This window comes from Carya illinoinensis, chromosome 13 (assembly GCF_018687715.1).
Source record: "Carya illinoinensis cultivar Pawnee chromosome 13, C.illinoinensisPawnee_v1, whole genome shotgun sequence".
Taxonomy (NCBI): Eukaryota; Viridiplantae; Streptophyta; class Magnoliopsida; order Fagales; family Juglandaceae; genus Carya; species Carya illinoinensis.
Window position 1 is genome coordinate 10,097,348 of NC_056764.1, and position 12,580 is coordinate 10,109,927.

At 36.3% G+C, this 12,580-nt stretch overlaps 1 protein-coding gene across 4 annotated transcripts; it reads right to left on the reverse strand.

Annotated features, from left to right (window-relative positions):
* Positions 1-4,883: 4,883 nt before the first annotated feature.
* LOC122292589 (oxysterol-binding protein-related protein 3C-like) lies at positions 4,884-11,939 on the reverse strand. 4 transcript variants are annotated; one of them, XM_043101014.1, is made up of 10 exons: positions 11,699-11,939; positions 10,883-10,976; positions 9,880-9,996; positions 9,714-9,786; positions 9,511-9,629; positions 9,123-9,244; positions 7,638-7,814; positions 6,643-6,787; positions 5,696-5,874; positions 4,884-5,325 (listed from the first exon to the last, which is right to left on the reverse strand). In XM_043101014.1, the coding sequence occupies exons 1-10, from the start codon at positions 11,794-11,796 to the stop codon at positions 5,079-5,081; spliced, it is 1,371 nt and encodes a 456-aa protein (XP_042956948.1). In that variant the 5' UTR covers positions 11,797-11,939; the 3' UTR covers positions 4,884-5,078. The 4 variants fall into 4 exon arrangements, with proteins under 4 accessions (XP_042956948.1, XP_042956950.1, XP_042956949.1 ...); XM_043101016.1 differs by having other exon boundaries at positions 9,880-9,991; positions 10,840-10,976; positions 11,699-11,926; XM_043101015.1 differs by having other exon boundaries at positions 10,840-10,976; positions 11,699-11,926.
* Between the last annotated feature and the right edge of the window lie 641 nt (positions 11,940-12,580).

Sequence of the window (12,580 nt, forward strand, 5' to 3'; positions counted from 1 at the left end):
TCCATGAAGAAATGCAGTTTTCACGTCCAGTTGTTCTAAGTACAAGTCAAATGTAGCACACATCGCAAGGACTGCTCGAACCGTTGAGAGTCGAACAACAGGAGAGAATATTTCGTTGAAGTCTATGCCTTCTTTCTGAGCGAATCCTTTCACCACCAATCTAGCACGATACCGCTCCACTTGATCATTGCCATTTCGTTTGATCTTGTAAACCCATTTGTTTCCGATGGCCTTTCTTCCTTGTGGTAGTGGTACAAGATCCCATGTTTTGTTTTTATGGAGAGCTTCAATTTCTTCTTGCATTGCAACCATCCACAGAGAAGCTTCTTGGCTATTTGTAGCCTCATGGAAATTTGACGGTTCTCCATCTTCTGTTAGTAGACAATATGCGACATTTCCCTCCATGATGTATTCTGAGTGCCAAGTTGGTTTTCTTCTCTCCCGAGTTGACCGTCGAATTTGTGGAATTGCACACTCAGCTTATTCTTGTATTTCGTGCTCTGATATTGCTTCAGAAGAATCTGGAACTTCTAATTCTTGTCTTTTTTCAACTTGAACTGTAGTAGTCTCTTGTTTCTCTTTTGAAGCGCTATCATTTTCTTTTTTTTGTACCTTATCTTCTACAAATACAACATCCCTGCTGATTAGCACCTTGCGGGCAGTGGGATCCCACAAGCGATACCCCTTGACTCCATCAGCATACCCTAAGAAAATACATTTTCTAGATTTTGGATCTAGCTTTGATGTTTCTTGGGCGTTGTATATAACATAAACTGGACTTCCAAATGTATGTAAGTGAGAATAATCAGCTGGCTTATCAGTCCACATCTCCATCGGCGTTTTCAGATCAATTGCAGTTGATGGTGACCGATTGATCACATAACAAGCAGTCTTGACTGCTTCTGCCCAAAATGACTTGGCCATTCCCGCAGTTCTCAACATCGCTCTTGTTCGTTCTAACAAGGTTCTGTTCATCCGCTCTGCTACTCTATTTTGTTGTGGAGTGTATGCCACCGTGAGCTGCCTTTTGATACCTTCTTGTTGACAGAAGCTATCAAATTCAATACCAGTATATTCTCCTCCATTGTCTGTCCTTAAACACTTGATCTTCTTTTCAGATTCAAGCTCAACCCGCGCTTTGAATATTTTGAAAACTGGAAATACATCTGCTTTATTTTTTATTGGATACACCCAACATCTCCTGGAGTAATCGTCAATAAATGACACAAAGTATTTTGCTCCTCCTAGGGACAAAACTGGTGCTTGCCAAACATCAAAATGGATTAGTTCTAAGATAGCTTTACTTCTAGCAGAGGAACTACTAAATTTCAATCTGTGCTGCTTACTAGTAACACAATGCTCACAAAAGGGTAATGAAACCTTTTTGAGCCCTGGAAGAAACTTTTGTTCAGCAAGAATCTTCAAACCTCGTTCTGACATGTGGCCAAGCTTACAGTGCCACATCATTGTTAATTCTTCTGCCGAACTTGCCAACGCAGTGGATGCTTCTCCTTCTTGTTGTGTTTCTCCTTTAAGCATGTACAAATTTGCAGCTATCTTTTCCGCTTTCATCATTACAAGCGCGCCTTTAACTATTTTCATGATGCCATCTTGAATATGGGTTTTACACCCACTATTATCTAATTGTCCTAAAGACAATAGATTTTTCTTCAGGCCTTTCACATGTCGTACCTCCTGAATGGTGCGAACTGTATCGTCACACATCTTCAATTTGATGGTACCAATACCAGCAATCTCCAAGGCATGATCGTCTCCCATGAACACAGATCCTCCTGAGATAGGTTCATATTGATAGAACCATTCTCTCCGGGGAGTCATATGCCATGTTGCTTTTGAGTCAATAAGCCAAACATCAGCAAATCTTCTTCTATCTTCAGTAACTGTTGTTGCCTCACTGTATAAAATTTCACCATCATCTGAGGTGCTTGCTACACAACTCTGAACTTTTGACAACTCAGGGCATTTTCCTTTGGCTTCTTCGTTCTTCTTGAGATGCCAACACTCCCTTTTGTAGTGCCCTTTCTTGCCACAGTGATAACACTTGACATTCTTCTTACTTCTAGATTTTGATCTACTCTGATTTTGACTCCCACTGGGGCCATGTTCCGTTGATCTCCCTCTCTTCATTACCAAAGCTTCGGTTTGTTGTGAACCTCCTGGTCTATCTTCTTTGCTTTTGCGCCGACTTTCTTCTTCAAGAACTGCAGCTGCAATATCATCGAAGACTAGAACTTCAATGTTGTTGGTTAAGTTGATGATGAGTTGATCATACGAATCAGGTAGACTTTGAAGTAGAATTTCAGGACGTTCACCCGTCTTTATGTTATGCCCCATTGCTGTGAGCTGTGAAAATAAAGTGTTAAGGGTGTTGATGTGGTTTGTCACCATAGTTGACTCCATCATCCGAAGGGTGTAGAGTTTTCTTCTCAAGAAAATTTTGTTGTGTAGTGATTTGGCCTCTTACAATTTTGTTAGAGTATCCCATATCTCTTTTGCTGTCTTTTTCTCCGCCACACTTGACAATACTCCATCAGCTAGTGCTAGGTGCAGATTAGCAATAGCATTGCCATCCATCTCGTTCCACTTGCCGTCGTTAGTGATCTCATCGGGCTTATCTCCAATTGCCGTCAAACAATTATCTTTCCTCAAAATTACTTCTATTCTCATTTTCCACAATGAGAAATTACTCCAATTGAACTTCTCTATTTCATACTTCGTCGCCATTATTGAATATGTCTCCTTTCCACTAACTGGATCTAACTGTAGCACGAAAACCGGCTATAAACCTGATGCTCTGATACCACTGTTAGGAGGTTGTGGTACGAGGCATATAATTATAACTGAAGTAGAAATGAGAAAGAATAAAAGAAATAATAAGGAACTCTAATCGTAGAAGAATTTCACTTATAGCAAAATGATTACAAGAATTTCTCTCTTGAATAAGGAGAGCACAATTGACAATACCCTCTCTTATAAAAGGAGAAAACTCACTCTTTCTTATAAAATGAGAGACAATATATAGGAGAAACCTCACTATTTTTCTCTCTAAAACTCTCTCTCTTTCTCTAAATTTTTCTTTCAAAATGGGATAGGTTTCTAAAAGCGAAAACATGTATTTATAGGAGTTAAAAGAGGTGGAAGATGGCGGAAGCAAGTGGAAGATGGCGGAAGCAAATGTGAACGCAAGCTTGATGTAGGTTGTCAACTAGCCACCATTTTTGACCCATAAAGAAGATAGCGGAAGCAAGTGGAAGATGGCGGAAGCAAGTGGAAGATGGCGGAAGCAAATGTGAATGTAAGCTCAACTAGCCATCATTTTTGATCCATAAAAGTCCATAAAAGTGACTTTACCGCTACAGTACATGCTATCTAGGAGACCGTGTAGTTTAAAGTAAGTCTGTCTCGATGTATGATAAGGGCATTGAATAACGAAAATAAATCCTCTTAAAAAAATGATAAAGGGAACAACGTTAGGACTCTTGAATTTGATCATTTTCAAATGGTGTCATCAATTCTATACTATCTGTCGAGATTCTTACTCATCCAATCTACGTATATATACAAATAATGGAAATTAATAAATAATGAAAAACATTAATGCAAAAAAGAGCACATGCACAGCTGCCAAGCCCCCAATCTGCATGCCCATGCAGTCACCAGTCAGTCACGCATGCAATGATAAACAAACGGAAAAAAAAAAAAAAAAAACATTTACTCTGTGAGATGTTGGAGGGGGCAAAACCATGACGTTGTCTTGCATTCTCAACTGTTAGTGAGACAGGTCAATGAATTTATCTTCATTGCGCCAGCAAGAACCTGCCCCCGACATTATTTCTAATGGTATTTTTTCCCAAACCGTTAAATATAGACGGTAGGAGGCCACACCCCTGCCATATCAGGCCATCCATGTTTGATTTCAACATATCCTAAGCTAAATGCTTACTCCAGAAAATGAATTGTGAAAATTTGTTTTATACTTGATCTTACCTAATATGTTAGTCTATTTTTATTGTAAAGTAGATTTAAGGTATTACATCAAATTAAGCAAGTTTTTTTAAATTTTTTTTTATAATAATTCTCTTTATAAGCTTAGTAATTCTCTAATAAGAAACTTACATTATTGTATTTTGAATTGTATCTCGATTTGTTACTTATATAATTCATAGGCATATATAGTCGCTTCAATTTCTATATATGAGAGAATTTTTTGCTCATGCCGAACTTGGTGGCATCTTAAAAGTATATTTAGATGAAAAATACTTTAACCACGAAGAGATTATACACAAATAAACCCAATAAATGACTGACTTCATATGATACGTTAGATTGTAAAGTTACTTTTATTATAAAGTAAATCTAATGAATTACATGAAATTATGTTACTTTGTACATTTACTCTTGTATAATCCCTTTGTGTCTAACACTTCTATGTTTGGATGGGTAGATTATTGTCAAACTCCTATAGACTCAATTAAACTTAAATCATTGAATTTTGTACGCTAAGATTTTAATGTTTGGATAGGTAAATCATGATATGTTAGATTGTAAAACACTATAAGACCTAACTTGTCACATTTCATTATCCATCTCAAACGTCTTAAGATCTACATTGTATATCTGTGATGCTTTGATTTGGTTAACTTTTTTGGTTTCGGATGGTTTTTGCTATGTTTCTGTTTGATATTTGGGAGTTGCTATTTATATTTGGGGCGATTGCAAGGACAAAAATGGGGGGAAACCCCAGTCCGCTATGGGAAGGTAGGGGCAGTTTCGATTATTGCTCAATAGAACTAAGCATCCTTCATAAATGAAAAATTCTACTTATCATCCCTACACCCTTGAAATCCCAACTAGATGAACAATGACAGCTAACAAATCATTTACTAGGAAAAGGAGGGTTTCTTAAAATGGTCGAATAATTACATATTCCTGTAACAGAAACTGAACTTTACCAGGATCAATGAGTAAGAAATAATGGATTACAATCTCACACCAGAAATTGTTCCATCAACTAACTGCAGAATTCCTCAACCAAATATAGAACAAGAGGTCACTCATTATGCAGTACTCAAATTACCATATTGCCATGGGTTGAACTCTACTGATCTACCATCAACCTCATCCACGCTTTCTGAGCTATCTACAGCACTCCGGTTTTCCGTGTATTTACCATTGTATTGGTAGACTTCCAAATCACCCCATGGCGTGGATGTAACTTCATCAGTTAGATCAAACCATCTTGGTGCAAACTGATGTCCCTTGGCCTCTCGGCTTCTCTTTTCAGCTCGCTGCCTCTCCTCCAAACTGAAAGAAGGGTCAAACCCACAAATTCACAATGTAAGTTTTTGAAGGAATAATCAACCTCGTGAAATATAATTTTCTGGTGGGGAGTCGGGACTAAGTGATAAGTAACAAAAACTCTATTGAAACAATTTGCAACTTGCTGCTATATACATGTTCTTAGTCCAAAAAAATATCGATTTTGAAACTGGTTAATCTTATCCGTTTCAAAATACTAGAATAACAATGACAACCTTGAAAACCATCATTATTATAAAAAATAAAGGCATTTGTTGCTAGAAAAAAAAATAAAGGCACTTGTTGAAAAGAAGAGGAGGAGGAGGAGGAGGGGGGGGGGGGGGGGGGGGGGGTGGGTGGGGAAGGAGAGAGAGACCTGCTCTTTTCTGCTCCAGCTTTGGATAGATCACCCCTCTCAAGTGCATATCTATCAGGCCGCAACCGAGAATCTGATGCCAACAACTTCCTAGGAGCAGTGTCAAAGCTGTTTATCTTATGTGCAAAATACGTGTATTGAAATTTGTCATCCTCTGGAACATCAGCAAGATGCCAAACCTGTGGGGAACAGAAAAAAAAGGAAAAGGGCAGCCGCCAATAACTAGTCTGTGAACTAACAGTGTTTTACAATATAAAAGGTGCCAGCTAGTTCAACTGGGAAAATCACTTTGGTGTTTAAAAGGAGACCATAATTCTAATTTTCTTGTATTCTTATCTTAAAACTTGTGACTTCGAATCAACCAGACTAGGAGTTTTTAGGCTATAAAAATGTGCCAGAATAAATAATTAAGGCCTTATGATCCTCTTGTAGCATAATTAATTATTGAAGGCCTGATCATCTTCCCTCTTGTTGCACATCTCTATGGCAAAGCAGAAGGCAAGTCTAAGAGACCAAGATTTCCTACAGAAGTTTACCAAGATAAAAAACTAGTGAGCAGTTGCTCACTAAAGTTAAAGTTTACCCCATTGTTAAGTAATAAATCTTGCATTCCAGTCTTTCTAAACTATGTAACAAATCGGGGTTCCCTAGCAGTCTAAGCATGAAAAGCTCACATCTGACACAGTGAACTGAGCCAATTGATCTCAAGAGAATGCTATATTTATTTTTAACAAAAGTGCATAAACCAAATATATGTGCATCTGTGTATATGCACATCGGATCATAATATCCTCCAAAATGGCAGCTCCAACTTCCACTCATGCTTCCATTTGTGCTCAATAATCTAACATTCTATCGTTAAGCCCATTTGGTGCCTTCTATAATATCCAAAATATTTCACAAACTGAAAATTAGATATAAGTAAAGCTAGGTCCAGGGAAAATAACCTCTTTTAGTTCTGTGCCTGTAAGAGGCTCCCCTTCCATGTCACACGGTTGATAACTCATTGATTCATTCCATTTCCCAGTCATCAATACTTTTGGCTCCTCAGCAGCATTATACACGTACCCATCCACTTCATATCGACCAGCTCTGCAACGAACAAAAATTGTAATAGAGATAATACAATTCCTGTGCCAGATATTTTCGATAAGCACGATGTACCCCCCCCCCAACAAAAAAAAAAAAGAAAAGAAAAGAAAAGAGAGAACTCCAGTTGACTATACCATTTATCACAAGCAGCAGAGTACTAGAGACAACTCAACTACAGGTCTAACAGCAATTACAAAACCAAAAGCTTAGGACACATCCCGGCAGTATAACCAGAACCATACACTCTAAATCACTTTAGGACATAGGGAATGGAACAAATAAAAAACATTTGCTGTGATAGTTGCAGAATTACTTTGAGGATTTTTTTAATATTTTACGTGGGGGGACCTTTAAATTGATTGAGAAGTACAGGTGTAATTGAATTTATCGTTCCAATTGTACCTTGCACAGTAACAAGAATGTAGCAAATAACAGAATTAATAGAAAACATGTGGTAGGAGAAATCAAACACATCTTCCATGAGACCATCTTCATCTCAATCTCAGGTTAAAAATTCCACAGGTAAGAATGCCACCAACTTGAATGACTTAGGCCTTGTTTGCATTCCAAAACACTCTCCATCTCATCTCATTTAATCATTACAACTTTCCTAAACTTTCAAACAAAATACAATAAACAATTCAACTTTTTCAAATCCCAAAACAAAAATAATATTAAAAATTTATATTCTAACAATATTTTATTCAACTTTCATCTAATCTCATCTCAACTCAGCTCATTATCCAAACCTCCCCTTATATATCCATTACGACACTCAAGAATTAAAGATATGAATACAAGGAACAGTGCAATTCACAGAAACAAAAATACAAAGGGATATGTGGAATACCCAAACCAGCCACATGGCTGAAAGTATAGAACAGCTTTGTCTCCCGTAGTCAAATTTGTCATAATCATCTCCCCTGGGGAATCAACCCACGTACGGCCAAAAATCAGATTATTAACCTTTGTAGGAGGTGGCACCAAATCTAAGACCACACCATCCCTTTTAAGAGTGACACGTGTTCTGCAAACAATATGGTATGTTAATATTAAAGGATTTTCATCCTGAAGGAAAAAAAAAATAACATAATGATGAACATTATATCTTTTTTTTTGGAGGGGATTCTAGAAATAACTTGAATAGATTTTTGGGAGAAAGTCAACCAGATGTTTCCATTGAGATATGAGTGGCCAAATCAGTGTTGTTAAAAGTGCTAGGCACACTTAAGCGAAAACACTGTCTAGAGCCTAGGTGCAAAGCGCAAGTGCATGCCTGATTGAAGTAAAGTGCATATTTTAAAAATTAATGCATAACAACAAAAAACCACACAAAATACAATAAAAAAAGGTTTAGAAAGCTAGATGGTAAAATATGTAGCATATTAACTCAATTTATTAGGGTAATGCAACACTAAAATCAAGTAATCAACTAAAAACATAGATTTAGGAAATTTTAGTCAAACACCCTTGTGCTATGTGGTACTTGGGTTTAAGATACTATAATTGTTTTTCTGAAAATTAACAGCATGTGGTATGACTTATGATTTAATTAGAAAGAGGATCCTTCGTAATGTTTTCGTCCATCAATGTTAATAAAAAACATGTGGCAGCTTCACAGATTGCCACGTCTCAACTTTAATTGTAGGTATTAACTTCTATACTAACATAAGCAATCAAATACCATTCCATCTAGGAAGCCAATTTGGACTATTATTTTGAGTTCAAAGCATGTACAGAACATATGACATATATGTGGAGCTATGGTATGTAAATGATCTTCAATATCATCTACATACTGAAGAATACTTGTTTACATCATTTTCTAGGTCTTGAAACGATATTTTATATATATATATATATATATATTAATTATGAAAGCAAGCTTTTTTGCACTTTAAGCTTACACTACAAGCACGCTTTTGTAAATGCGCTTTGCTTCTGATAGGAGGAGTGTTTTGGCATTGGTGCTTTGAGCTTAAGTGCACTTTTGACAACACTGGACCAAATATAAAAATGAAGCGTGATAGACGGCTATTATCTATTTAAAATTGCTACAGAAACCTACAGTTTTCACAACTTACTAGATTATGTCAGACAAGAACATGTTATACAACAGTTGCGACCATGAAGCCTCACTTTACAGTTATCTACAGGGGGCTAGCATGAGAAATAAACAAACACAAAATCCTTTGACTTCCACTAAGTTTAACTAAATGCAGAAACCTGCTACACGAGCTCCAAGGGGCTCATTCATCTGACCATATACTAGAGCCACTTTTGATTTTGATAACCAAATGTAACAATTAATGGAGAATAACCAACCAAGTATTACCTTCCAACAGGGTAAACATCAAGAGAATTTCCTAAAAATTTAGTCTTTAGCTTTGATGTCACATCATAAGTAAAATGCTCGTTTTCAGCGTGACCAGCACTCATTGGAGGATGGTGACTCACCTGAAAAGGGAATACAAGGTCAAAAATTCAAAATACAGACAACAAAATATTGAAAACTTGACAGTATTAAAAAGGGATAGAGGGGGTTGAATAAGGTACATATGCCATTGGCCTTTTTTTTGGAGGGGCCGCGGGGCCCGGGGGGGGGGGGGGGTTTGTGGTCCTGTGGATGCATTTGAGATTAGCATTTTTTAAAATTAAGCAGGGATCAGAAAGAAAGAAACTAGATAGAAGTCTGAAGAATAATTAAGTCCCTTACAACTCACCTGCTCTGCGACAAATGTAATCCCTCCGTGATTACTCAATTCATAAGTTTCTCCAAGAATAGGATTAAAAGGCTTCCAGGTTCGTTGGTAGGCATAGTAGACAGAGATAGCCCATGATGCTGCAATCAGTGGCAAAAACACCATCCGTCATCAGGCACTGCTTCCACATGCAAAGTGAAATCTCAAGGAAAAAGGATACTCACAGGCATACACCAACCGCATAAAAGGATCCTCGCATTCGTCTGCCCGATCCAACAAGTAGGAGTACTCCATTAACTGTCACGGGCTTTGCACAGTTTGTAAAATGACACAACATAAGAAGTACACATACTAATACAGTAATTCTGCAAAAAGAAAAAAATCACAAACCTCTGCCATTTTCTGAAGCATAGTCATAGGCTCAAAAATAAGGACAGGAAGTGTGACCATTGATGTGATGTCTGAGCCTATATATGTTTGCATCATTTTCCAGTAGCTGACTCTATCCTTTGATGCAAAACAACGGTCGCAAACTATCAGCATTAATGGAGACGAAAAATAATAATCTCACATATCAGTGAAAATAACTAACACAAATAAGAAAAAACTCATGAAAGCTTTTCATATATCTATATAAATATATAAAAGTGGAGTTCAAAAGTCTGATTTGGCAGCAAAACCACAAGAGACGGTGATAGAATGCAATAAAATATCGAGTTTATAACAAGAGTCGGACAAAATTATTCACCGTTTCAAATAAACATTCATTGCCACAAATTGTAACTTCTAAACAAACCCTGCGACGTGTGATTTAATCCAAAGACCTCATCACTTCCTTCCCTGAAAAATCGAAAACCCGTTCGTATCTCTCTCTCTCATACCCCTCAGTTTCCCAATCGCTCACTGAAGTTTAAATAGCAAAGAGGAACAGGAATAGTCTCATTTTCTAATATAGAAGCCATGAAGCTATGTTATTTGAGTATGACGACAAGCTAAACATTGAAAAATGTAACTGAGGGAGGGATGCATTCCTATCATGAGTAGGAATAGCTTCCTAAGGTCACGCAAACATGTCATCCACATTGACTGTGGGGTACCAAACAAGAAACAAAGTTACAACACCATCTCAATATCTATGATAAACTTATTCTCCAATATATTCAAAGCTTCTTGACCAAGAGAGGGCACCTGGTCATTAGAGAAAACAAATAAAACCACGAAACAGAATCAAATCATTCTTAACAGCACTCTGAATGTAGATGTAACTGAAAATCAAGACAATTCAGCCGTAAAAAATATAAAAAGAAAAGCGAGACCAAAAAAACCATCCACCAAAGGAACCCACTTAACATGAGAGAACAGAGTGTTGGAGTAGACAAGAAAGGAAGAACACCTCTGGTTTCCATCTTCCTCTCTGAGCTTCCTCCTCTGCATCTTCTTTGCCACCCTCTGGATTTATCACTTCTACCCCTTCATAACCAAGAAACCTAGAACCAATACCATATTAACACAAATGAGCCAGTATCTCAACATGATCAATCCTAACCAAGCATAGAATGAAGATCAGGCACGTATTTCTCATTCTTAATAGCACCTTTCGAAGCAGATAAAGTCTAAGCATACTAGAGGTATTGATACACAATCAATGGGCCACGAGGCTCTCTGGTAACCAAGAAGATAACCAAAGTGTTAATATCACCCTTGAAAGTAACAAATGCCCAGACGCCAGACCCTTTCGGTTTAACTTTACAGCATAACTAATCCCGAATATTATACCCAGATTCAGCTCAATGGAACGTGTATCAAAATCCACATGTCTATTTCACCACACATTTAACAAACACGGAACACTTTTAAGTGATCAGAAGAAGTAATTCTAATCTCATACACAAATTCAGCTTACTTTGACAGTATCAAATCAAAATCATAGAAGTCATTTGCATCACGAGCATACAAGCCACAACAATCTTAGTGTAAGACCAACAGATCACGATCACCCTCGTACACCAAAAAGAAAAAAAAGAGCTCATATTGATTACACACAAGTTACGAGGAGCATGCGAAGGAAAAACAATTAAGGTTCCGAAATACCAAATTAAACATCTGAGAGAAAGAAAAACGAGCCATAAAAAAATAATCACAGCGTACAAACGTCTACTAGTATAGTTGAATTAGAGAGAAGGATTGGATTACAAAGAAACGCAAATACCCGTTGACGGATCGATGCATGGCGTTGCCGAAGATGGACAAGCCCGAGCTCATGGAAGCGAAGAATCCCTTACTCTGGTCCTTCTTAGGGCTACCCATCTCTCTCCACCCTAATTCGAAGATCGGAAAAGGCCAACGGAGGATCTGACAGAGAGAGTGAGTGCGTGCGTGTGAAATTTCCGAATATGAGAAACTCGAAGACGAAAGTCACGAAACGACGATGAGAGAAAAGGTGACGAAGAATATAAAATTATAAATGTAAACATGCCATTAAAAATCTAAATTTATTATCAATAAATAAATATATAAATCTAAATTTTATAAGATTATTCGTTATTTAATATATTTTAAAATAAAATATAATTAAAAAATATTAAATATTTTTTTAATTATTTTATTATTATATAATAAATAAATAGATAATTCAATGTAAAAATTTGATGTAAATAGTCAAAGTAAAATTTATCTTATATTATTTTATTATTGTATAATAAACAAATAGCTATTTCAATATAGAGACTTGTGTGAATGAAATAGTCAAAAGTTAGAATTCATCTCATATTCATCAAAAGTATCTTTTAGTTTTGACTAATCTATCAAAGATGCTCATATAAATCTTGTACAATTTTTTTTAAATAGATTACAATATTAAAAGTGTAATTTTTCTTTTTAAGTGATACTTACAAAAGAAAAATGATAGTACATTAGCATGTCTCCTTATTTTAACCGTTCATATATTTAATTTATTTTTAATTTAATAATTAAGGAAATAAATATTAATGTATTGATATATTTTTTTTATTTTTTTAAAAATACTTAAAGATATTAAAAAAAATATGAAAATAAAAAATAAAAAAATGTTATTTAACCTAGCAAACACGTC

What these genes read in the sequence shown, in the direction of transcription:
- LOC122292589 (XM_043101014.1), bottom strand. Translation starts at nt 11,796, where the DNA reads ATGGGTAGCCCTAAGAAGGACCAGAGTAAGGGATTCTTCGCTTCCATG. An exon ending in CAGGCACAGAACTAAAAGAG is followed by an intron (nt 5,875 to 6,642) that starts GTTATTTTCCCT and finishes TGTTCCCCACAG; the next exon opens with GTTTGGCATCTTGCTGATGT. An exon ending in GCTGGAGCAGAAAAGAGCAG is followed by an intron (nt 5,326 to 5,695) that starts GTCTCTCTCTCC and finishes CCCTTCTTTCAG; the next exon opens with TTTGGAGGAGAGGCAGCGAG.